The 27,132-nt window shown below is 37.9% G+C and overlaps 1 protein-coding gene across 1 annotated transcript; it reads left to right on the top strand.

The window, feature by feature from the left end:
* The first annotated feature begins 570 nt into the window (after window positions 1-570).
* Window positions 571-27,132, top strand: si:dkeyp-19e1.3 (USP6 N-terminal-like protein). Its single transcript, XM_048157753.1, has 14 exons — window positions 571-726; window positions 6,922-6,995; window positions 11,539-11,624; window positions 11,875-11,914; window positions 12,101-12,181; window positions 14,535-14,642; window positions 16,573-16,682; window positions 19,242-19,290; window positions 22,221-22,341; window positions 22,447-22,541; window positions 22,628-22,693; window positions 24,027-24,126; window positions 24,472-24,624; window positions 25,606-27,132. The coding sequence occupies exons 2-14, from the start codon at window positions 6,930-6,932 to the stop codon at window positions 26,760-26,762; spliced, it is 2,232 nt and encodes a 743-aa protein (XP_048013710.1). The 5' UTR covers window positions 571-726; window positions 6,922-6,929; the 3' UTR covers window positions 26,763-27,132.

The following is a 27,132-nucleotide window of genomic DNA, read 5'->3' as shown; positions in this document are numbered from 1 at the left end:
GACTTTTACTCAAGTCGTATTGAAATTGGTTACTTGTAACTTGTATAAAGCAACTTGCTTTGTCAGACTAGGGGCATTTTACCCCACCTGTGGAGGCATTTTACCCCAAAATGTATGCATTTTTTTGTTACAAATCTAATAAAATGAAATCTCTGAACGTTTTACATACTTGGTTTATGATTTATGTCATTGTCACAAAAATTATTATATCTATATTGTTTCACAGAAATAAATGCCCGTCCCCTATGAATGGCCGCTAGAGGACGCACCACGACAACTCACTGCCTGCAGATTGAAATTAATTTAAATATGTTTAATAATTGAGTATTTTTTTTATAAAATGTATATATTTATAATGTTCTAAAAATGTCTGTTATTGTTTATAAGATAATATGCTCATAATATCTTAATCATAGCCTATCATTCATTGTATTGTAGCTTAATAATAATAATAGCAATCGTAGACTATATATATTTCTAACTTATTTAAATGAACATTTAAATATTTACATATTGATTTAACAGCTCTTGTGATTCTTACGCTGAGCTGAGACCCGCGCGCGTGCACGCGCTCACACAAACACACGCGCGCTCTCGTGTTCTTCTCATGCACTGATCAGTCAGAGTTGAACTGGAGTCTCGTCTGTCCACGTTGAGCGGCTTCATTATGAACACAGATTATTTTTAAATAACAGCCTGTGCAGCGCAGAACATCTGTTTTCAAAGGTAAAAGAATTCATATAATGCTGTTTTTATTTTAGTTCAGTTTGATGATAGTTGTTTTGTCGGCCAATGCTTTACTGTCGCGTCTGTGCGTGAAAACAACTTGAGCTCTCAGATAAAAGTCAATTGATCTGTCTGAAGTCAGATAAAGTCTTGCTTTCAACATGTTTATTTTGTCTAGAAGCTAGAATAGCTTGGTCTTGTTTTTAGAGTAGCCAGTTCACAACTGAAAGTGGCCCCTAAATAAACTTCATGTGGCTTTAGTTGTTGATTCTACTGAAACCCATTGATGTTGATATGACTTTAGACACTTTATCTATTACATTTCACATAGAGAGATCATATTAGATATCTATATGAATTGTAGGGTATCAGTCATGTGTGTCTTTTTGAGAGCTTTCATTTTCATTGTTACATTTTGGATCTACAGTAAATAAATCCATCCGGGGTCACGTGTCGGCTTTTTCAACATTTTAATTGTACTATATTAAAGTGTATTAATATGTAATAAAACAAATGTGACATGATTTCAGCATAGAAACATGAACGTAAAGTGCTTTAGTTTCAATTCACACTATGCCAGACTACCGTTTTACATTTTAAACGTGAATCATTGCTGGTGGCTCCCATGAGAAACACTGTTTCGTGTTGAAACCTTGAACTTCAGAAGGACAGGATGCATTGTGGTCACCAGCCTACTTCCTTACCTTCTTTCAGAGCGCGAGGCGTGGCCCACGCTGGTTTCCACTTGAGTAGACCGCTCTTGTGTTTAATATCAAACACCTAGACATGTCCTTGAATCTACCGTGTTTACAGAAGTCAGTGGATTAGATGTTCTTTTTGAGTTACTAAAATACATTTAGAGGAAGTGAGAGCATACAACAGCTCGAGCATGTGTTTCTGTTTCTAAAGTCCTCCTGTGAGAACTAATGAACCACAATCTCACTGACATGTGTGGCCTGCTGCACATATGTGTATCCTCAAAAAGAGGAGACACTTGTTGTGCCTTACATCATAAAATGTTGCTTTGTCTTCTTGTTGGAATGTTAAGTGTTTATGGCCACTGAAATTTGACATTTGATCATGATGAGCACAGACTGATCATTTGCATTATGCATGTAAGCAATACACTATTAGATCATCTGGAAAGAAACTAACATGTTGCAGCCTGTCATTTAATAATAGGTTTGTGGCTTCTTTTTGCCCTGCCACTGCTAGAACACTGTGGTTTAAAAGTGATGTGAGTCACTTTTTTCTCTTCATAATTAAGTTGGACATACAAACTTCTTCTTCTGAGCCAAAATTTAGACTGTATCTTCTCCTAGAGCATTAAAGCTACAGCCACCAAACTCAGGTCAGATCTTCAGACTGTTCTGACTCGGGTTGCTATAACTTTTCAAACTGATCTGACTTATGGTTTTCCTAAAAATGAAAATTAAATATTATAAAAAAATCCCATTAACTTACATTGAGGGGGTCAAAACTCTTACAATTTCATTCAAAATTTCAAACTTTCTGGCTAGGCTTCTTTCTTTCTTTCTTCTTACAATTTCTATCTGTCTATCTTACAATTTCTTTCAAACTTCAAGCTTTTAAAACTACTTCAAACTTTCTGGCTAGGCTTTTTCAAGCCAACTTAAAGGGTTAGTTCACCCAAAAATGAAAATTCTGTCATTTATTACTCAACCTTATGCCGTTCCACACCTTCGTTCATCTTTGGAACACAAATTAAGATATTTTTGTTGAAATCCGATGGCTCCGTGAGGCCTCCATAGCCAGCAATGACATTTCCTCTCTCAAGATCCATTAATGTACTAAAAACACATTTAAATCAGTTCAAGTGAGTACAGTGGTTCAATATTAATATTATAAAGCGATGAGAATATTTTTGGTGCACCAAAAAAACAAAATAACGACTTATTTAATGATGGCCGATTTCAAAACACTGCTTCAGGAAGCTTCGGAGCGTTATGAATCTTTTGTGTCGAATCATGATTCGGATCGCGTGTCAAACCGCCAAACTGCTGAAATCACGTGACTTTGGTGCTCCGAACCGCTGATTTCTGTAGGTTCTTCCACCAGTTAAGAGTTCTTCTGTAGTGTTATTGGTGCTCTACAATTTTTCACTTTAGTGGATTGGATGATAACACTGTAAAAAGGTTGTGACATTAAAGGTGCTAAAGAGGATGTTTTGTTTTATACATTTTTGCAATATTACTTGAAACTGTCTTTACTAACTGATAAAAGACTATTTATTAGGTGCACTGAAAGTAATAATATTAATATACATCATCTGTGCACGAGGTAGGGCCTTAAAAACTTCAGCCAATCGTTTACGCGATCATCGCGTAAACGATTGGCCCTCTGGCTTGTCAATCACTGCCATGACGATCCATGTGAGAGACGCGCGGCTGCACGCTCCAGTAACTTTCCACACTCCACAGGCGCTGCATGCAATGTTTTTGTCAGGAATAACAACTGCAGATTATGAGTTACCTGCGGTGAGTCCGACATAATGAATCCACTAACACGACACAGCGAATGCCGGTGGTAAACACTCGTGTTCCAATACTCGTGCACGAGTTTTGGGAGGCGTTCCCTCGAAATTAGCTGTGAAGGAGGGGGGCTGTTCTTACGCATGCGCTCATTTCAGAAACTCACTAACAGTCTTTGGTTTCTCAGTCGACGAAAAGATAATCTTTAGCACCTTTAAGATACGTTCCAGGCACTCTTGCGTTCTTCAGAAATAGCCTACCTCACACCTTTCATTTAGTATCCATTCCAGGGTTGAGAAGGCCACTTGAGTTTTCCCTGGGGAAGAGTCCGGGGGGAAACTGGGTTCATAGGAAATAGGCTGAGCTATTTTAACAGAACATTACTATTGTTGATTTGCTAGACTTGGGCAACAAACAATGAACATGTTTTTCATTGTTTTTAGCAACCAGGCATACATAGTCTGATCCATTAATTAAAATAATAAAGTCTATTTTCAATGCATTAAAAGGCTAATTCACCTGAAAGGAGTAGCTTATACAAATAAATAACATTTAAATAAAAAATGAAAAAATTATTTCCTTTTTTTTCTGTAATGAATTGCTCTGGATTTGGTTGAATTCTGGCTTATGCACAGAAGTTTAGGATGTACTGGCATGTAATAAGGCTTATCAAGTTAAGTTATATTTTTAAATGTTTTTTTCTCAGAGATATTTCATAGTATCTATCACATGCTAAATGGCTGATTGTTTGAGTAGTTTTTGGCATTGTATCAGAGAAGTTATGTCACAATATTGGACTGCAAATAGTCCAAACTTGTTCTCTGCACAGCTCAGAAGATCCATGGCATACAAACGATAATCTTGCATGAGCTCTTACAAACAAAACACCCATTTATTTATTATACTTGTATTTTAATTTATTGGTTGTTTGAGTCTTGAGTTTCGGTGAGATTTCTGTAGTTTGGCTTTGCAACTTCAAACTATGTGGTTGGACTGAGAGAACGTCAAGCATAATGTGAAACTGATAGCACATTAATCTTCACTTTTATACACAGTTTATTAAATATAACCTACATGGGGAAGTTCAAGTATCACTGGAAGTTCTGTTCTCAAAACTAACCCAAAGCTGTCCATGAATGGTGACTGTTCGCACATTCATGTAAACTGTAGTTTGTCTCTGCTGTATATTGCTCTTGTTGGTTGTTGCATATTGGCTTCTGCCAGTAAAAACCGCTGAGCACAGATCAGTGTTAAGGATCTTTCTCCATCAGCACCTTTTCATAACCCTTCTGCCACTGACCTATGATTAACTGAATTCACAAAGGAAGCGCTCCTACTGTGCAAACAGCAGCCTGTTGGCGGTAACACACCTGTACCTCCTTTGGCTGAACATCACATGGCATTTTCAACAGGATCCAACTGTGGATTTAGAGTTGGCATTTAGTTTTAAAAAAGCAGAACGATGCACAATTTAGTTGTGTAATTGAAAATGAAAACTTCCAAGTCTTTTTATTCCATTAGTTTGATGCTGCGGTGTCAAAAATGGGTAAAACCATATCCCAAAAATTAAACTTGGGCATAATAAAGTAGTTTCACTAAGACAATGAGCTTCTCAGATAATTACTAAAATTGTACCACCAGTTTTGTCTGAAACATCAAAGAAAAATGTCTGCATCTTAGTGCGCTTATAATTGCAAGCATGTGGTTATTTGTTAAGAGCTATGGGTGACCTCTGTGTATTTAGTTTCATGAGAAAATTGAAACGCAGCTTTAGCTTAACCTTCGTTTGAATAGTGCGGAGGCCAAGTCACAAAATCACGTTAAACCATTTATTGCTTTGTCCAAAAGGATAGACCTTTATGCAGACAATCCTACTAGTAGTGGCCCACATTTTTGATCCCATGATTTCTGTCAAGCCATTAGTTCCCCGACTCATAGACTGCGGTAAATAAATTATGCTTGGATCTCTTGCTAGCTTTGACCTGTTTTCCCTGTCAGCTTATAGGAGACGTAATGTTTCTCAAACAAGCCTTTCCCTTTAGCAGTAACAGAAATGAAGATGTTTTGGCTCAAGATCAAGTCTTAAGACGGATTTGTTTACTGTGGCATATTTGACTTCTCACGAGGGTGGTGGTGGTTACATGGAGAAAGCATTAGGATAGTGCTATTCCTTCCCTACCATAGACAAGGTGTAAAACAAAAATTTTCACTATTTACTCTCACCCTCATGTTACAAATCTGTATGATTTTAGTTCTTCGACGGAACACAAAAGGAGGAATGCTGAATAATGTACTGTGGCCGCTCATTTTTAAATAACATTTCTATTTTTGTGATCCACAGAATAACTACAGTCTCATTGAGTAAATGATGATAAAATTGTAATTTTTCAGTTAATTAACCCTTTAATAACTTTAGCGACCAAAGAACATCCAGGTCACATATCAATTAAGGAGCTTAAAACAATGACAGAAAAAAATTTGCACGGTACAAACCTTTAGGGGTAAAGGTAAAATGTTTGCACGTTTTCTGAGAGTGAAGAAAAGTTTGAAAGGGAAACTTGGGTTTCCATTTATATGATCTAATGTTTTGAATAGGACAGGTGGTTAAACAGAGAAAGGTGCCCATGTGTCTCAGCAGAGCAGTTGTCTGGTGAACTGGTGACTCTGTAAGAGTCCCACCTGTCCACAGAGAATGTGAACTAACAGACCTCACTAGTTTTCAACACATGGTGGTGAGTATCAGCTGCAACATTCCTGCTCTGTCAATATCTGATTCTATGCTGTCCAACTTCTTTGGCCACCTTGCAGATCCAAAAATTGACTTGCTGCTTAACTTTATAGCAATTCTCTGTCAAAGCTTGGGTTTTTGTATGAATCTGACAAGAGATCCATACATTGGGAAAAGGCTGAACTGTTGGCCTGCACAGCAAAGTGTGAAGTTGTAGTGTTGTCAAAAGTACCGACTTCGCTACCAAGTTGGTACTGAAATTTAAACAATGTGACGATACCAGCATTTCCCCCTAGCATTTTGAGAGCTGTTGAGCAGATTCTTAAACGCCTCTGATTGGCCATTGTGTTCACAAGCTTAACAGATATGTCTGTGATTGGCCTCAATGACCAACGCTTCAAAAACATTGTAAATAGACATCTTTGATGCTCTTCTCACTCGGTGAAGAGTGTCAAATATGTCTATTTACAACATGTTTTTGAAGCGTTGATCATTGTAGCCAATCACAAACATATCTGTTGACTGTGTGAACAGAATGGCCAATCAGATGTGTTTAAGAATCCGCTCAACAAAGTAACCCTAGGAAGTTGTTGGAATTTTCCATTTGATTTCTGTCCTGATCTTGCATGTTGCATGAGTTTGTCCAGCACCTTTCCTGACAAGACTGTTAGACTGAAAAAAATGAGTGTCTGAACAATTAGCTGACATAACAGCACTTGTCTGTTTTAGGCTCATGATGAATGTGCAACCTCACCTCACATGTGTGTCTGTCAGCTTCAGGCAGAACTTGGATGAATGTTTGTAATATTGGTGGAATGTGGATGCTTCGGATCATTTTCATGCGTTTAAGCCAAACAGACAGGAAGGTGGATCTGTAGAGGACTAGTAATGTCAGGAACATTCAGGGACATGTTTCCACGCATCTGGATGAGCCCATTTGCTCAAAGTCTTATGTTTGTTTTGTTTCTTTTTCAGATTTTGAGATGAAGAAGGACATTGATACTCTAATAGCTGAAGAACGGGCTGAAATCATCGAAAAATATGAGAAGGCAAGTTACATCCTTTTAGTTGTCCACTTTCTGACTTTCAATAGTTGTTGACCTGAGTTTTGAACTTGATGTCCAGACAAGAGGAAACTGGTTAATGAATGTCCCTTAACTTTCAGCGACATGAACAACAAAGGCACACTGACAAAGTAGCACAAGTAAAGTAGTAAGATGTTGCAGTACATACATGAACATTCCTCTTGGAGAGGCCAAGATTTGGGGTACGGCACTGCTTGGAGTAACCTAGGGTTAAGTGTCTTGCTCAAGGGAATGATTGTGATAACTCATGGATCAACTATCCCAGATATTTAACCACTAGACTACACCACCCAAAAAGTTGCTGCAATTTGCTGATCTTGGCAAGGAAAAACTTTCCTTAGAGATGCTGCACACAACTCATGTAAGAAAAGCTATGAAAAGGCTGATGTATAATATGTGGGTAAAGGTAGTTTGGGTTCATATTGTGGTATATCTGCCTTGCTGTCCAGTCATGACTTCACAGAAAGTGGTTTTGTATGAATGTACAACCTAAGGAAATGATTCAGACATGCTTTAGAGGCATAAAACATCACACGTTTAATGATCTAAAACAAATTAAAATTCAAAACTGCTCCAGGTGTGTGTGTGTGCACTTGGATGGGTGAAATGCAGAGCACAAATTCCGAGTATGGGACACCCGACACCATACTTGGCTACATGTCAAGTCACTTTCAAATTTAGTTTTTTTTGGCTTTTAGTATGAATATGTTAGCTTTAAGGTTATCTATAAGCTAGTTTGTTCCAAAACAATGACAAAATTTGCATTTAGAAAATATAAGCATTCAAAACTTAGTCTCTCACTTCCGTCCAATATGGATCAACCATGACATCACCATGCACTTCAGCTTCTCATCCGATCTTCTGTCCAATCAAATGCTCTCTTGAATCTAAAGTGCCCCGCTCCCTAAATTATAAATAGACGCTGAAGCTGCGGCTGAAATTGGTCACTACATGGTGAATGACACATAGTGCTCTATATAGGGGATAGGGAGCGATTCAGACAGTGTAAAAATGGAGAAATGGTTAGACAGACTCGGGATCAGAAACAGTGCTGACTAGCAGAGGTGGGACCAAGTCATTGTTTTGCAAGTCACAAGTAAGTCTCGAGTCTTTGCATTCAAGTCCCAAGTCAAGTCCCGAGTCAAGACAGGCAAGTCCAAGTCAAGTTGCAAGTCCTCGAGTTTAAGATTCAAGTCTTAAACAAGTCATTAGTGCTTTTTGCACAAATTAGTGTCTCAGTGTTAATTACTATATGAAATGTATACTAATTTATATCAGGAAGGCTTTTAAAATATGTTCATGACTTAGCAGTTCAATTTCATATTTATTGCGATAAAATTTTCACTAAGGGCACCCATCTAAGTTCAATTTAGGGATTGTTCTTACGTGTGACAAAATAAGGAAAAGGCAGTGAAAAAAAAAACTATTTTATTGGTAACCTATTAACAATGGCAAAATCAATGAGAGAGGAAACATGCAACATGGATGCAGACAAACTCATGAAGACAGTCATTTAAAAATGCTGTGCTACCATACTTAACAATAAGAGAGAGTCAATGTGAGTGTCTTTTACTGTCTATGAGTAATTGTAGAACATTTCTATTTCTATTTCCATGGTGACGTATCAAGCGTCACGTGACACTTTTTGGGGCTACGTGCCTGTCATTTACAAAATGTAAATCCATCCATTTCTCCCGAAAGACATGAAAGTGAGTGGCTGGTGAACAGGGAGAAGACTTTATAGTTACCTATAGGCTAAAATGTGCGTTTGTTGTGGGGAAAAAAAAACATGTCTCAAAATTATATATGAAAGGTTTATTATTTCCGCTTACTTAGACATCAGTGTGTTTTTTTTCTCAAATTATAAATGGTTCGCTAGTACTTGTGCATTTAAATGCCTGAAAAAAAAAAAAAAAAAACATTATTTGGTTGAAAACTGTCTGAACGTGTGATAAATGACAACTAACACGCGCTGAGACTCGAGTCCAAGTCAAGTCCAAGTCATGCGATTCGAGTCCACAACCCTGCTGACTAGTAACTTGAGTTACATAATCGGATTACTTTTTTCAAGTAACTAGTAAAGTAATGCTTAATTTTAAATCTACAACAAAATATTTGAGTTACTTTTTCAAATAAGTAACAAGTTGCTTTGTTTTCCCATGTATTTCCTGAAAGCTCTCCTTTCCCCATGTTGAGAGAAATCGAGAGTAAGTGCAAAGCGTCATGTGTGAACATGATGGTTATTGTAGTTCTAGACTAAATATGAACATTTACTCATCTCACTTGCACAAAATCAGTATTCCTCAAAATGAATAAAAACAGTGAAATGCAATCTCAGAATATTGCACAAACCTGCAATAATTAAATATATTAAATTAAACAAATATACTTTATGTATTTAATCTTAATTTATTAACCAATGTCTTTTTACTTCACTGACCTTCGATGATCCAGTTCAACCATACTAATAAGCAAAAATGACTTTAGAAAAACGTCACATTTGTGATCAGCCTGAGGCTTATTTGTTTCACTTTTGGTGTGAAAGTGCCTTTACATTTACCAAAAACAGAACTTTTTTGTTATTTAAAAAAACAAACAAAAAAAAACCAAGCAAGCTTAGCCCAGGTGGAAAAAAAGTAACGCAAAAGTAATGTAATGCATTACTTTCCATTTAAAAGTAATTAAGTAATGCAATTAGTTTTTTTTTTTTTTGTAATTTTTTAGGGAGTAACGCAATATTGTAATGCATTACTTTTTAAAAAATAACTTTCCCCAACACTGCTATTGAGTGGAAGAGATAACAATGGTGGCGCCATGCACCAACATAATTTACACACTTTTAAAAATACACATCCTCAGCATGATTATGATCACTGTTTTGCTTTTAGTAACAGTTTCAATCTAAAAGGGGAATCTGTTAGGCTGCGTGGCTGTCAAAAGCTGTCATAAGCTGTCAAATGTGGCGAATGCCGAACTCAATGGCTCTAGGCGAACTGTGATGTAAACAAACCGCTATTGGCCATTTTAAAAAAGGGGAGGAGCTGCTCGATATGTCCCACTCTGTCTTCCTGTTTGTGGAAATTACGTCAACACATTGAATAATGCTGTGCATTTCAAGGCACTTCAGTGGGCCTTTAAATAAAACCAAGTTCAAAAGCTTTTGATACAACCTAAAATATGTTGTGACCACAATGTGTTCCTTAATATACATGGATAATCCGTCTCAAGTAAGTCTTGTCCCACTAAAGATGTGACTTTGCATGAATTAAATAATACAGCCATTAATGAGCACATGTTGGAAATAAAAGCACTGAATTTAATTCTCTCTCTGTTTATGCTCATCATTAGTCTCATGAAGTCATCTGCATTTTGCTGTTCACTCAGCGGGTTGATGCTCAGGAAATGCTCCAGCATATAAATTACACCGCATGTAAATTTTAACAAGATTCACTTGTTTAAAATGCCATAATTATATAAACATTTACTATATAACCATTAATTCGCTAATAAACATCCCAGTAAACGCAACTCTATGGAAATGAATTATTTATTATCTCCATGAGCGATCGCAGTTTGAGTATAGTTCTGTGTAAATGCATAGATAAACAGCACTTTGTCAGCAGATATTTCATAATCTAGAATGTCAAAAACATTATTAATAATTCTGATATAACATACCAGTTGAGAAATGCAATAAAATACGATGTTTTGTTTGTTATATTCCAATATTCCAGAGAATGGTTTGTTAAATGGTTTGTTCAGTTCAGTGGTGTTGTAATCGTCAAAAACAGAAGTATAACAGTAAATAAATATCGGTTCTGCATATCGGTTATCTGGGCACACAAACACACAAATTATTGGTATCAATTCTAAAAAATCAATATCAATATCAATCACTACTCCTCCTTTTTTTTAATTGTGTGTGAACTGTAGACATGGGGTTGTGGGATATCATGGGCACCGAAGGTATATCAATGCTGCCTTTAAAAATGTGTCCATAAAAAAGCCATAACTTAGTAAACAGGATGTTATATGCACATTGGATCCAGACAAGCCTTAGTGCCTTCGTACTTCCATATACAGCTTGCGAAGGCAGCAAGTTTTAGCTTTCTACAGCCAAAATCTTTTGAGGAGGAAGCGTCTTGATGGACAACATCTGGATGTCATGCTTACATTGCTGCTACAACACTGACTACAGTCTGGATGGAAATTCTCTGCGTACTTCGGATACCTTTAGATAAGTTTTATGAAGCTTATACAGATAAGGTATTTGGAATATACAGAGAAATATATCAGTCTGTTAGAATAAATTGTGGATTCTTTGAGTTTATAGTATCACCCCTATTTATTTTGGATATCTGGATTGTTCCAAACAGAGAGTTTCAAATGTTTTTCTTGACTTTTACTTTAAGTCATCGTGTTGTTATTTGAGTCCCAATCATCTCTTGGTTTGAGGGTCTTTTGCCTTTGCTCCAGATTCTCAGTTTGTTTGTTTGGCTGGTTGCAGGGCAGGCAGGAGGGTGTGCACATCAAGCCCTGGGAGGATGCGGACTACAGCATCTACAAGGTCACAGACCGCTTCGGTTTCCTGCAGTAAGTCTTGCCTGTCCTGGCAGTTTTACCACACAGTCTAACAAGATGATGACCTCTGTGCTCATTTGAAGATGTTAATTGCTCAACTTTGTTGTCAAGTATATGTGCAAACTTTTACGCCTGACTGTAACCTTTAGAACAGGGTTGTCAGGATTGTGTTTCATAAGTCTACAGTAAAATCTTTCAGTGATGCTTCCGAATTTTTAAATACAGATTTAACAACCGTTTCCCCTTTATACTTTCTTTCCAGTGAAGAGGAACTGCCAACACCATCCGCAGTGGAGGAGAAGGTGACATTAGAATATCTGCTTTCCTTGCACCTGCAATCCCTGTTAAATCTTCTATGGCAAAATTAATTTTAAATAAGTTAACCCATTGAATTATGGTGTCTACTATAGTTGACACCATAGCATATCCTCTATGTTTTACTTGCATTTTTAGATTTAAGACTAAAGTTCAGTATGCTCTTTCCCTAGTACAAACTCCAGGAGGTCGAAAGAGAGGAAAAATGGGTTAAGATGGTGAAAAAGTGGGAAAAGTACCACAACAGTGAAAAGGTAACTTATAATGCCCAGTTTCACAGACAAGGCTTAAACCTAGTCCCAGACTAAAATGCATGTTTGAGCTGTCTTGCACATATATATTTAAAAATATGTTGCTGCCATTGTTTTGTCTCAAGATGCACACCAGGCATGTTTATAAAAGCTATTAAAGGTGCCCTAGAACCAGTTTTTACAAAACGTAATATAAGTCTAAGGTGTCCCCTGAATGTGTCTGTGAAGATTCAGCTCAAAATACCCCATAGATTTTTTTTTTATTAATTTTTTTAACTGCCTATTTTGGGGCATCATTAACTATGCACTGATTCAGGCTGCGGCCCCTTTAAATCTCGCGCTCCCTGCCCCCCCGAGCTCTCGACTATAATACACTGCATTTACAAAGTTCACACAGCTAATATAACCATCAAATGGATCTTTACAAGATGTTCATCATGCATGCTGTATGCATGCTTCGGGTCATGTGAGTATAGTATTTATTTGGATGTTTACATTTGATTCTGAATGAGTTTGATGGTGCTCCATGGCTAAAGCTAACATTACACACTGTTGGAGAGATTTATAAAGAATGAAGTTGTTTATGAATTATACAGACTGCAAGTGTTTAATAATGAAAATAGCGACGGCTCTCTTGTCTCCGTGAATACAGTAAGAAACGATGGTAACTTTAACCACATTTAACAGTACATTAGCAACATGCTAAGGAAACATTTAGAAAGACAATTTACAAATATCACTAAAAATATCATGTAATCATGGATCATGTCAGTTATTATCGCTCCATCTGCCATTTTCCGCTATTGTTCTTGCTGGCTTATCTAGTCTGATGATTCAGCTGTGCACAGATCCACCTTGTCTAATGCCTTGAACATGAGCTGGCATATGCAAATATTGGGGGCGTACATATTAATGATCCCACCGTTACGTAACAGTCAGTGTTCTGTTGAGATTCGCCTGTTCTTCAGAGGTCTTTTAAACAAATGAGATTTAAATAAGAAGGAGGAAACAATGGAGTTTGAAACTCAGTGTATGTCTTTTTCATGTACTGAACTCTTGTTATTCAACTATGCCAAGGTAAATTCAATTTTTGGTTCTAGGGCACCTTTAAATGTCCTAATTTAAAGGGGACCTATTATGCAAAATTCACTTTTGCATGGTGTTTGATCATAAATGTGTGTTGGCAGTGTGTGTGTACACAACCACCCTATAATGATAAAAATCCACCCACTCCTTATTTAATCCTTATAAATAATAAGCAGTGTCTGAGAACAAGCCGTTAGCAGATTCTGTACAAATTAGGGGTGTAACGGTACATGTACTCTTATCGAACATTTGCCGTATGCGTCTTTCGGTTCGGTACACGTGTACGATGAGTACAGAGTTGTAGCCCATTAACCACTTTTAACCACCAATAATCGCATTAAGCTCTGTTTTGTTACTTTCAATAAGAAATTCCTCATTCCTCAAATTCTGTCCATTTTATCACGAAATTCAAACAATATGCAGCTTTGTCGCTCTTTAATGTGACGTGAAAGATTGCTGTATAGGCGCCACATTTCAAGCGTAAGCAGAGCACGAGTGAGCGCGATCATCTGTATGTGATGTCTGTGTGATGTATAATAAACTTCATAAAACTCATCAGTAAAGTTTTGGTCATCATTTGGACAGGGCCCGCTACAAAAGGCTTCTACTAATAGTGGATAAAAGCAAGATGACAACATAAGTAATAACGGTAACTAAACTAAACTATACCTGGTCTATCTCCATGCATCATTGTCCGACTCTGGTTTGAACTGAACACCGCTACTGACAGTTTCTGACATTTTCCGTGCGTGAGATTGTCCTGTTTTGTTGTTGCATGAGCTCTTGGAAGGGGTCTGAGAGCAGCAGCTCATTTGCATGTAAATGGACACACAAAAACAGCACGTTTTTGCTCACCCCCAAAAAGCAGCAATTTTAACATGCTATAAAAATATTTGTGGGGTATTTTTAGCTAAAACTTCACATACACACTCTTTACATCTTGTAAAAAGGGGCATAATAGGTCCCCTTTAACGAAGGCCTAATCCTGGCCTAATCTTAATCTAATCTTAAACCCTGTCTGTGTGAAACAAGGAGATAAATTTGATAGTTCCAACTTTAATTGGATGAAATTTGAAGCAATCGTAAAACAGTTAATATATTGAAATATTTAACATTGTTGTCTCTTATCATATTGCTGCCATTATATTTACATAATATGCCACTCAAGACTGCTGTTTTTCACTGATTTTTACCACACGTCCGGAATTATGGAGACCCAAAAATAAATCTCGCCATCTATTTGTTTCCTCTTCCCATGTGCATTTTTCAGATGATGAAGCGGGTATACAAGGGGATTCCCTTGAAGCTGCGCGGTCAGGCCTGGGCTCTGCTACTGGATGTGAAAAATGTGAAACAGGCAAACTTCAGGAAATACGAGGTAGGAGCTTTGCAGAGATCATCTTTGTGAGATATGTTTGGGTTCTAATGAGTCCTTTGAAAAAAAAAAAAAGTGGCTGTTTGATGTTCATTTATTCAGTGACTCACTTGTTTGGGTTTTACTTTGTCCTGTGTGATTGTTTAGGTTTAAATTAGCCAGATTGTTTTGTCTCCAATCTGCCCTTTTGGCACAACAAGGTTTTAATTTCATAACAAAGGTTTTCTGCTTTGCATGGTTTGTAGTCTAACAACTCTTACATAAAAGTTCCATGGTTTTAAAGAGATATTTCTCCAAAAAATGAAAATTATCCCATGATTTGCTCATACTCAAGGTGTATATCCATAAGGTGTATATGACTTTCTTCTTTCAGATGAACACAATTGGAGTTATTTTATAAAATATCCTGGGTCTTCCAAGCTTTACAATGGCAGTGAATAATCCACACGGCTCCAGGGAGTTAATAAAGGCCTTCTGAAGCAAAGTGATGGGTTTTGTAAGATAAATATTCATATTTAAATCTTTATAAACTAAAATAAATAGCTTCCGTCAGATGGCTGTACTCAACGAGTTACAGAGAAAGAGCAATCTGACCTGACACATTGACAAACGTGGAAGCTCAGAGGATAGAGCAAAACTAACACCAGTCACGAATTAGAAGTCTAAAACGAGAATTCTTAAAGAGAAATGTTGGAGGATTTCGATATAAGAGAAGAGAAGCTTGAGTTTGTTGCCCAGCCCTATTTGTTTAAACTGCAAGAGGCATCTAAGCTTTCGCTACTCCTACATCCTACGTCATTAATCGCGTCAGAAGTTACTCTTTTGACGCAAGTCGACTTGCATACGGCCGTCTGCCAGAAGCTAGTTATTTTAGTTTATAAAGTTTTAAATATGGCTATTTTCTTACAAAAACCAATCGCTTCACTTCAGAAGGCTTTTATTAACTCCCTGGAGCCGTATGGATTACTCGCATGATGGATGGATGCACCTTTTTGGACTTTGGCGCCATTCACTCCCATTATAAAGCTTGGAAGAGCCAGGATATTTTTTAATATAACTCAGATTGTGGGCATCTGAAATAAGATAGTCATATACACCTAGGATGGCTTGAGGGTGAGTAAATCATGGTATCATTTTCATTTTGGGGTGAACTATCCCTTTAACATTAAAAATTATTTTCACTGTTATTATTACAGTTATTTTATTGTTTTTTGTTTTTAGTCATTGCAGAAACTGTGGAGTTCAAGATTAGTATTTATAACTGAACGTGTATCTATATCTGAATTTCTAAATATATCTAGGTGCCGCTGTAATATTTATAACTTGTTTACTGCTCTGATGAATGCAGATAGCAGAAGCGTCTCTCTTAAATGGAAACCAGTGGCTATCAACGTTTCTTTTTGAAAATTTAGATGCATTGTAGTTCAGGTAACAGCCTGGTAACTTGTTGAATATATCAAAAGCGAAATCAGCCATTACTGTAAATGCAATGTTTTTTTTAGTTTAACTGTGGATATAATTTAAAGGATAGTTTACCCCAAATGATAATTTTGTCATATGTATGTATATAATGTTATTTTCCCTGTGGAAAGCTAATGCAGCTCTTACAATGACAGTTTATAGTGACAATGTCCTACCAGTTTAATATGCACAAATAACCATTATCAAGGCATTTGTACATCGACTTTCAGAGAACCGTATGAACATCCATGCTCTGAGGCAATTTACTTGAGTTTATGAGATGACAATCTGTCTGATCATTGGCAGTTGGGCAGTGTTTGGGTAATCTTTTTTAAAAATGTCACCAAGTTTAACTTAAGGAAAGGATTTTTTTTTTTTTTTTTTTTTCATTTAATTAACAGCAGTCTTGAACTGGAAATTGTTCACAACATATCGATTATCTTCAATCATTTTTGTTTTCATATTGTTGCAGATAATGAAGGAACAAGCCAAGAAGTATTCAACAGAAATTAAGCAGATTGATCTTGATGTCAACAGGACCTTTAGAAACCATATCATGTTCATGGAACGCTTTGGGGTCAAGTAAGATATTGCATGAATGCATACATGCGCATACAAAATCTAGTTTTATCTTCGTTTTACTCAAGGTCTGTTTGGCATTGTACTTTGTGTGTGTGTGTGTGTGTGTGTGTGTGTGTAACGTGTTGAGATGGTTCTGAAATGAGGTGCTCAGACCCTGTCTTAGCCAAAACAAGAGCAACTTCCTCTTTGTCACTGCGTTTTTGTTCAGCTTCCTGCCCTAACAGGAAATGACACAACCGATGACTCGTTACCATTATGCCCAGAATAAATATATACTTTGATGTTATCCATAACAACTAGAGTTTTGCCACAGTGTCATGAAAAAAATTTTATTTCCTTTTGTGCCGGACAATCATAAAGACCCACTTGGGATTGTATATCCTCTTAAGAACGGACAGATGTCAAAAACATTTTTTTTCTTCTGTTTTTAAACTGCCAACGAGTCAATCATGGCTTTTTAACAAAACGTATACCAGATGCCCTTCAATAACCTTTCAGCAAATTTGATATTCAACAGTTTTCACACTTACTTGGAAAATGAAAACTGAAATGGTCTTCAAACCTCACAGTGTGTAGACCAAAGTGCATGAAAAGGTTTCAGCCATGAGGTTTGCATGGGCTGCACACCCACAATAAACATAGATCAACCACCAACCTCTTTGCACAGGCAGGGTATCTGGTGGATGGAAGATATGAGCAATGACTTCTCCATTTTTATTAGCAATGCACGGCCAATAAGAGGATATGGGGCGGAAGTGCTGTTTAACACATCTGCTATTTGTTTGTGTTACTCTTAAGTGTTTCTACAACACACTAGTCACAATTCTGCTTTCCTCTGGCTTGTTACCAAGGGTCTTGCTGTGCATTTCTAAATCTTTTCAAATCTGTAGACGCTATGAATTATTAACACACACTTCCTTTGGATGTGATGGCTTATGCATGAATGGACTGCTACTGTGAGCTGGTTTCTTTCTACTGTTCAATTTGGGCTGGACCCTCAGTGCTTTTTGCTCAAAATGTAGCTGGGTTACTGACAAAGAAGGATGTCCATGGTGGAAAAAAAGGAAAAATGTAAAAATAAATAAATTAATTTAAAAATATATTTTGTTATATTATATTTTAAAGGTGCCCAAGAATGCTTTTTCACAAGATGTAATATAAGTCTAAGGTGTCCCCTGAATGTGTCTGTGAAGTTTCAGCTCAAAATACCCCATAGATTTTTTTAAATTAATTTTTTTAACTGCCTATTTTGGGGCATCATTAACTATGCACTGATTTTTTCAGCGCGCCGCCCCTTTAATTCGCGTGCTCCCTGCCACACGAGCTCTCGATTATATTACAGCACATTTACAAAGTTCACACAGTTAATATAACCCTCAAATGGATCTTTACAAGATGTTCGTCATGCATGCTGCATGCATGCTTCCAATTATGTAAGTATAGTATTTATTTTGATGTTTATATTTGATTCTCTATGAGTTTGAGGCTGTGCTCCGTGGCTAACGGCTAATGCTACACTGTTGGAGAGATTTATAAAGAATGAAGTTGTGTTTATGAATTATACAGACTGCAAGTGTTTAAAAATGAAAATAGCGACGGCTCTTGTCTCCGTGAATACAGTAAGAAACGATGGTAACTTTAACCACATTTAACAGTACATTAGCAACATGCTAACGAAACATTTAGATAGACAATTTACAAATATCACTAAAAATATCATGTGCACAGATCCAGACGTTACTGGCTGCCCTTGTCTAATGCCTTTCATAATGTTGGGAACATGGGCTGGCATATGCAAATATTGGGGCGTACACACCGACTGTTACGTAACAGTCTGTGTTATGTTGAGATCCGCGTGTTTTCTGGAAGTCTTTTAAACAAATGAAATTTACATAAGAAGGAGGAAACAATGGAGTTTGAAACTCAATGTATGTCTTTTCCATGTACTGAACTCTTGTTATTCAACTATGCCAAGATAAATTCAAATTTTGAATCTAGGGCACCTTTAATTGAAAAATATACTGTTTTTAGCTTTAAAAAAAAAAAAAAACATTTTTTAATTGATTTACTCTAAAAATGTCAGGTATCATTTCCTGTTTTACAATTTGTTTTGGCAGACAGGTTTTTCAAATCTTAATAATTTACTTGACTTTGTCTTATGAAATAATAATACAAATAGAATGTAAAATAAATGTACTTTTTTTCCCCCAGATTTTTATTAACACTTTTTTTTTTATTGCCAAGATGGTACCACTTGATAATTTTAACATTATACGCATACACAAAATATTGTAAATTCATTTTAATTCAGAAATTAAAAACATGTTCATCACAGAACAGTCACATTCATTGTCATTGTCTGTATGAAACATACTTTTGAATTCTGTATTCAGTCACAAAAATAATAGCTTCATGTCATTGACCCAATTTTTGGCCCACTATTAGTATCGCATCATTAACCCACATTGAAACTTTCATTGTTAATTTGACATTTTGGTTGAACTTCCTTTCAGTAACCACTGAAGGCTGTTTTTGACCTGTGTTTTTTGTCTTTTACAGACAGCAAGCCCTGTTCAATGTGCTGGCAGCTTATTCGGTCTACAACACGGTGAGGGACTGACAGAGTCTGAATGTTTGTGTGTAAATGTGTTATGTAACTCAGAACAGCATGTGCTGGATGAACCAGGGCGGAGGGGAAGAAGGGCAGTTCGGTGTCCCACCCTGTCAACAGAGTCCTACACAGACACACACATACACACAATTGCCCCACTAATAGCGACTTCCTATTCACTTCTATTGTTCTTAAGTTCAGCTAAATATAATGACTTTAGACCCCAACAATGAAATAAAACTTTTATCAGTGATATGGCTGCATGCCAGTTTGCATATTATCCATACTGTATAGCATGCAAAATTAGGAGAATTGTGTCCTGAATGGTAGCATGTTAAAAATAGTAGGTACTATAAACATGGATGATATTCTATTTCCAATTTTGGTACTGTGCATGAGTGCCTTTTGGGTTGGATAAACTTAAAAACAGACTTAAAAAATTTAAAAACGCTTGCCAACTTTTTTGGACATTCCGAACACAGCAAAAAATGTGCCACCTTTCTAGGAGGTGCATTACACATGAGAACCATTTGTTTTAAAATAGTCTAAAAATACCAAATATGCTTGATCTCCTCTAATTGGATGGACTCGTATGGTGCTTTTCCACTGTGTGGTATAACTCAGCTCAGCATGGCTCATTTTACTTTCAGTTTGCTTTTCCACTGCAGTTTAGTACGGCTTCAAAGTGGGTGGGATTATAGACTGATTGTTATAGTTGCGCCGCCTCTACTGCCGTGGATCTGCTCCTCGGCTTCCAACGAGAGGAACATCTGCGCCTCATCTACTGACCACGATACAGCCATTTTTTTCTTTCTTTTTTTCCCCCTAAGTTGCATGCGATGGTCATTTAAAGCAAGTGGTTTAAAAAAAAGTTGTGTGAACAAATGATGCTGCGGTGGCTGTTACTGACTTTAAATCTAGCTGGTTTAGTGTCTCGTGTTTCAAATCCAATGACGCTGGTAGTTACGATTCTATGACCAATCGGTGATCTGCGGTGTTTACACATCACATTTAGTATCGGTACGGCTTGGAACCTGAACAGAGGTGGTACTATTTAAGCGAGCCGTACCATGCAGTGGAAAATCGGCAAAAAGTATGCGTGCTGTGTCGTACCATGCAGTGGAAAAGCGCCAATAGTCTGCAGCTAGCAAATTGGAGACTGTGCACATCACACACTGTACGATTTTCAGTGAAATCAGTCAAAACTTCTCTGCACAAAATCTGCAGACTGTAAACTTGTTTATTCCAGCCTTTAAAGGATTAGTCCACTTTCAAATAAAATTTTCCTGATAATTTACCCACCCCCATGTCATCCAAGATGTTCATGTCTTTCTTTCTTCAGTCGAAAAGAAATTAAGGTTTTTGATGAAAACATTCCAGGATTATTCTCCTTATAGTGGACTTAAATGGCCTCCTAATGGTTGAAGGTCAAAATCACAGTTTCATTGCAGCTTCAAAGGGCTTTAAACGATACCAGACGAGGAATAAGGGTCTTATCTAGCAAAACGATTGGTTATTTTTGAAAAAAATACAACTGTATATGCTTTATAAACACAAATGATCACCTTGCACGTGCTTCCCCTTTCCATATTCTTCAAAAAGCTTACGCTGTATGTCCTAAGCCTTCCCTATTCTACTTGCAGAACGAACGCGGCACCAGTTCCGTTTTTTTCCATAAGTAGAATAGGGAAGGCGTAGGACATACACTGTAAGCTTTTTGAAGAATAACAGTTTGACCAGGCTGGAAAACCGGCTAAAGCCCGGAACACACCAAGCCAACGACAACGAACTAGTGCCGACAAAAGCAGACTGTGGGTTGGCTCACGTCGGCAGCGTCTGAGTCCAAAGTTGCCCTGACACACCAAACCGATGCTTCACACCCGACAGCAAAGTAGCACGTCAGTTCTGCACTTGCGTAAGAAGAAATGCCTTTCCGTACCAGCAGGTGGCAGTAGCTGAACAGCCAATCAGAATGATTAGTTGGCCCGACTGACCGATGAGCTCCGCCGCCGATTCAACATGTCGAATTGGCTGGAAAAAAGCCGCCGAGGACCAATTTCAGCCAACGGTGCGGAACACACTGAGAAAACTTGAACAAAAACTGCCTGGCGGCCAACCGTTGGCTTGGTGTGTTCCGGGCTTAAGACAAGCAAATGGGTATTTTTGACGAGGGTATTCTTTGTGAAGAAGGCAATCCCAGAATACACTGCGTTGAACTAAGTGAAAAATATACATTCAAGTTGGACACAATAAGAGAAATATTGATTTCAAATTTTTGATTGTCTGGCTGGTTTTTGAGGACTGAAGAATACACCTGGTGTGCATATAATCTGCTTTGGAGACAGACTAATTCAGAGACTGTGACTCTGATGTTGCCCATTGGCAATGGGTGATCAGGGTCTAAAAACTATAACAGAGGCTTTCTGTCTGGTGCTAATTGGATGATATGCTATTTAATGTATTTATTGGGCACTTATTGGGAACTGACCCTAAACATCAGGAAATATAGAGGATCGACAAAGACAAATGGAAGAAATTTTTATAATGATGGTTTGACAGGATGTTTGGGAAAAACTGCTGGAACATTAGGTGCACATAAATTTCCTTATTTGTAAAAGTGAGGAGTGTGTCGGTCCCAAAAGACAGGAAATGGTACCATATTCCTTTTCCTTCCCGATGTGCCTAGTACAAAGTGGGTCAACTTGGCAAGAGGAGGGCGATGGAGGGGGGAAAGAGGTGGAGAGAACAAGAAGCAGGTCTTTGTCTATGGCAGAAGAAGTACAGAAGCACTTTTGAAAAAACTTTTGAAATTAGTGAAATGAGCACTATTATTTCCTTAGGGCTTAGGCCATTCTCTATGTCTGAATGTTGTTTGATGTTTTTTAGAGTAACTTACCCCACACTGTTGGTTATGTGGTTTTGTATAGGAAGTGAGCTACTGTCAGGGGATGAGCCAGATCGCTGCCATTCTGCTCATGTACATGAATGAGGAAGATGCATTCTGGGCCTTATCACAGCTACTGACCAATCAGAAACATGCCATGCATGGTGAGTGTCTCTCACTCTCTGTAGATAAATAGATAGAGCTTTTGTTTTTGTAGAACATGCTGTAATTATTGATTTAACCTCTATCTTTCTCTGTGGTTTCTAAAGGATTCTTCATCCCAGGTTTTCCCAAACTCCACCGTTTTCAGCTTCATCATGACCAAATACTGTCCAAACTCCTTCCCAAACTCAGGAAACACTTGGTGAGATTTCTTATTTTGAACCTTCAATTGCTCGGATTTAACCAAATGTAAGTTAATACTTATATTTGTTGTTGTCTTCAACTCAGGATAAGGAACAGATGTCCACTGGTATCTACACAACCAAATGGTTCCTTCAGTGTTTTATTGACAGGGTGAGGAATAATTTTCAACTTGTCAACATTATCACCATTGTTATTTACTCTTAAAGGGGCAGTTTCCCAGACAGAGATTAAGCCTAGTCCTAAACTAAAATGGCCCTTTAAACCAGATTAACAGAAATCGGCTTTCTCTGCCGTGGTTTTACATAGTCCTAGACTTAGTCTAGTCCAGAGTTTAATTAGATGATTTCCTAGAGCTACTCCAGGACTAAACTGAGGCTTAAATTAAACTTACCATGGGGCTGTTTCAAAGAAGACACATGTATTACTTGGATACATACAGTCGTGGCCAGAATTATTGGCACCCTTTGCAGATATGAACAAAAAAAAAAAAAAATCCCAAAACCTAACCTTTCATTGAAGTAAAACAACTGAAAATGGGGAAAATCTCATTATGAAATGTTTTTTCTCTAATACACATTGGCCACAGTTAATGGCACCCTGTTATTCAATACTTTTTGCAACCTCCTTTTGCCAAGATAACAACTCTTGAGTCATCTCCTAAATAGCTGACAAGAGATCAGAGAGCACTCCTCCATACAGAATCTCTCCAGATCCTTCAGTTTCCCAAGTCCATGTTGATCCATATTCCTCTTGAGTTGTCAATAGGGTACAGGTCAGGGAACTGGGATGGCCATGGCAGAACCTTAATTTTGTGCCCAGTTACCCATTTTTTTGCTGTCATTGTTGATTTTGATGTGAAACTGTAGATGGTGCATGCTGATAGGTCTTTCCTGGTTCATTCCATGTTTTATAAGCAACCTGTCATGCTAATTCAGATTAGCACAGTTGTTTTTAAATGAATCTTGTTTATTTTAGTTCTGGACTCCATAGTCCAGGTGTTGGTAATCTGTACTTAATCTGTGTTTCAGAAAGTCATTTGTAAAACATGATTAACTATTCTAGATTAACCCAAAAGGTTCATAAGGGTACATATTACTAATCTAAGGTACTAATAGGCACCTTTTAGACATAGATAAACAGTGAAAATGCAGTCATTCTTTCTGGACCTCCTCTCTGTGATCTAGTCCAGGCCAGGACAAAAGATTTGGTTGTTCAAGCTTATTTGTCCTCTGCTGGAGAAGGACTTTTTTTTTTTTTTTTTTACCAGCAGAGTCCAAATTCTGCAACTCTTTGCTGAATATTCAGGGAAGAGAATCACGTCACTCGCTTACAGTGAGTTTTCGTGTGAAAAAGACTGGAAACATCATCTGCTAAAAATTTTATATGGCTAGGCTGAACCCCTTAGAGAATCTGATGTCAATGTTTTATTTATGTTGGAGTTCTGCTTAGCCGTTTGATGACTTCTTGTGTTTCTACTACATAGACACCCTTCACGCTCACTCTGCGTCTTTGGGACATCTACATATTAGAGGGAGAAAAGGTTCTTACCGCCATGGCCTATACTCTCCTCAAATTGCACAAAAGTAAGTAAGATTTCCACTTGGTGGATCTCTGTAGCCTAGTGGTTAAACATGTGGGCTGGTTACTGAAAGTTTGAAGGTTCAGAATCTACAATAGATAATCCATGAGCTATCACTATTACAACACAGAACTGTATGGTGGTTAAAGGTTGGTTTAAACTATCATCATTGCACCATATTATTATATAGTGAAATTGTATAGTTATAGTTAGTCTTAGTCTGGGCTCAAAAAAACAAGAGTTATGGTTGTAGTAGAAAATGAACTTCCTAGATATAATGTTGCTACTTGGGTAGTGTAGATGAGATTAATTTGAAGTTTATAGTCTAAAGCTTTATTCTTTCTTTCAGAGCATCTTCTGAAGATGTCTCTGGAGGACCTGAGGGAGTTTCTGCAGGACCGTATTGCTTCCTCCTTCAGCATGAGTGATGATGTTGCTATTGATCACCTACAATCATCTATGTCAGAACTCCGCAGAATGAAGCTTGACCTCCCTCCTCCAGGTACAGGACAAAATTGTTGTAAATGAGAACATTCTGTTCAAATACCAGAGAGTATAATTAAGGACGTTGTGTTCACAAGATGTACAATTCTATAATGAATGTCGTTGGTGTCTGTAAAGCCAGGTTCACACTGTATGATTTTGGCCATCTGAGAAAAATAAATCCTAAAAGATTCCTTAGATCCTAGGTCAAAATCTGAAGTCTTTGATCGTTAGTTTGATATGTTAACTGACAGTCAATTAATGACCATTGCGATAATATTTACCTTAAGATGAAATTCTGACAGTGTCAGAAGATTTGACACGCTGTCCTGTAGTGCGACTTCTTCTCCTACAACAACAAACCACCACTTGCTCCACACACATCGTCTTTTTTTTCCAGTTTTCTTTTCAAGAGAAAATTAATGCTAAATATTGTTTTTGTTTGCTAGCCACCATTTCTATCCCACATTTAGATGTACATATCATGGATTGATGATGTAAGTCTCCGGACGAGTCTTCTTGCGTGTGTCCACTTTTAACGCGTCTTGACTTATGACATTAATGAAAACTGAGATCCCAGTGTGACATGGCTTACAGCGGGGATCATGTTCGTAAAGTCTGAGAAGAAACAATCTTAAAGGACTATTATAAATTGTATAGTGTGCACCTGGCTTAAGTGCAGACTCCTAGAAGTAAAGGCTCCAGTTAAAACCCCAAAAATAAGAGTTTTACTGTCTGATGCTATCTGAGAAGCTTTCACAAAGCTGTTTATATCCCCTAGTTGTTTATAGCACCTGTACAGATGGTTTTCTAAAGATGTTGGAAGCTAATAGAGTTCTCTTACAAACGTATAATGTAACATCAAGAACCATATGACCAATTCAGGAACCTAATACAACAAAAATGGTCCTTTGGGTTATTTACTGAACTTAAGGAACCTTGTAACAAACTTTATTTTTAAAGAGTGTCCTGTGATTTCTTTTCTGGGTTTGTCTTGTAGCTAAGGGAGACGAGTTCCCAAAGATAACACTGGGTGAGGAGCGTCCAATAATGCTGCTTCCAGTGATCCAGAATGAATCTGTACCCTTACCACCAGCCGCACACAACAAACAAACCTCAACCAAGCTTCAGGCGGAAGACACCACCACCCACAACCAGAGCAGCGATAAACACATCCCTACCATTACCTCATCTTCCCCTCCTTCAAAGCACACCCAATCACCTTCCAGCTCTTCACCGTCACAAGCTACACCTGAAGATTCAGGGTCCACACTGAAGAATCAAGACAGTGAACCTGTACAAAAGAATCATCTACTCCATCCAGAACCTACACCATTTTCGACAGAGACTCTTTCATCGAAGGGTGAATGTGTCAGTAGGCCCATGTCAGCGGTGTCTGAAGATTGGCCTCCTCCATACCAGACACCCCTAACAGATTGTTCCAGTATCCACTCTTTGAATCTCCCAGAATTACCTCCTCCACCTCTTCCCTGCACCGAACAAGGGGTCGAGCTTTTACCTCTAGAAGAGGATGTCCCGTTTTACCTTCCCCCACCTCCACCACCAATTACCCAACCTTTGGATCTTATTTTAGAAGACCCATCTTCATCTCCTTCTTCGTATAGATCCTATCGGCAGCTAAGCAAGTTCCCCGTCAACCTGTATGTTCCACCATCCTCAGGTGACCGGCGACCTTCCAACACCTCGCATTATGACAACCTCTCGGAAGAGGAAGATCAGTCTGTGGAGAGGCTGCTGGAGATAGCGGCCACATTGCCGCAAAACCCAAACTTGGGCCTCAAGAACACCACCCTTCCACTTCCCTCAGAAGATGCCATGTCTCTTTCTCTCCCACCCCCATCTATGTTCTTCTACACCCCTGACTCTTCGCCACTCCCTCCACCTCCTCCATGCATTGAGGAGTCAAACCGTTGGGTGACTCCAGACTGCGTTTTACCCCAACCACCTACCGGCTTCACAGATAGACCCTTACCCATATCTTCAGTCCCATGCAATCAGGTGGTTCTAAACCAGACTGAACAAAATACGGGTCAGCCAGAGCCCCCAAGACTACCACCCAAAAAATCACGACCCACAATGCTCTCTCCTGTACACACTGATTCAGACTTCTACCGAATGCATGTTCCAAGTCACTAGTTGCTGGAATCATCCTTACAAGGCAAGTACCAGTGTTAGTGTGAACTGAAGGCATGTTTCCATCTTTTGGACTTTTATACTTCAGTGATAAGAAGTGAATGTTTTTTAATCTTTTAGATGTTGTGATTATGTTGCAATATGTGCTATGTAAGAACAGGATGCTAGAATATGTGTTGTGAGTGTGTTTCAGGCAAGTTTGTTACATTGAAATCCCCCTGTCTACAGTAAAACATCTAGTGGTAGAGGTTATCATAATCACCATTTAGCGAGTTGAGTAACCAGTTTTCCGGGGAGTCTTCATGTGTTTTGAAGGGATAGCTTTAATCATTTTAGTAATTGAGAGGTTCAACTATTGTTTGGCAAAAAGAAC

The sequence above is a fragment of the Megalobrama amblycephala genome, linkage group LG15 (assembly GCF_018812025.1).
Source record: "Megalobrama amblycephala isolate DHTTF-2021 linkage group LG15, ASM1881202v1, whole genome shotgun sequence".
Classification (NCBI taxonomy): Eukaryota; Metazoa; Chordata; class Actinopteri; order Cypriniformes; family Xenocyprididae; genus Megalobrama; species Megalobrama amblycephala.
The sequence above is the reverse complement of the archived record's forward strand: the minus strand, read 5'-3'. Positions and strand labels throughout refer to the sequence as shown.

Coding starts and splice junctions, on each gene's coding strand:
- si:dkeyp-19e1.3 (XM_048157753.1), top strand. CDS start 6,930: ATGAAGAAGGACATTGATACTCTAATAGCTGAAGAACGGGCTGAAATC. Junction 12,182..14,534: donor AGTACCACAACAGTGAAAAG/GTAACTTATAAT, acceptor TGCATTTTTCAG/ATGATGAAGCGGGTATACAA. Junction 19,291..22,220: donor CTTATTCGGTCTACAACACG/GTGAGGGACTGA, acceptor GGTTTTGTATAG/GAAGTGAGCTACTGTCAGGG.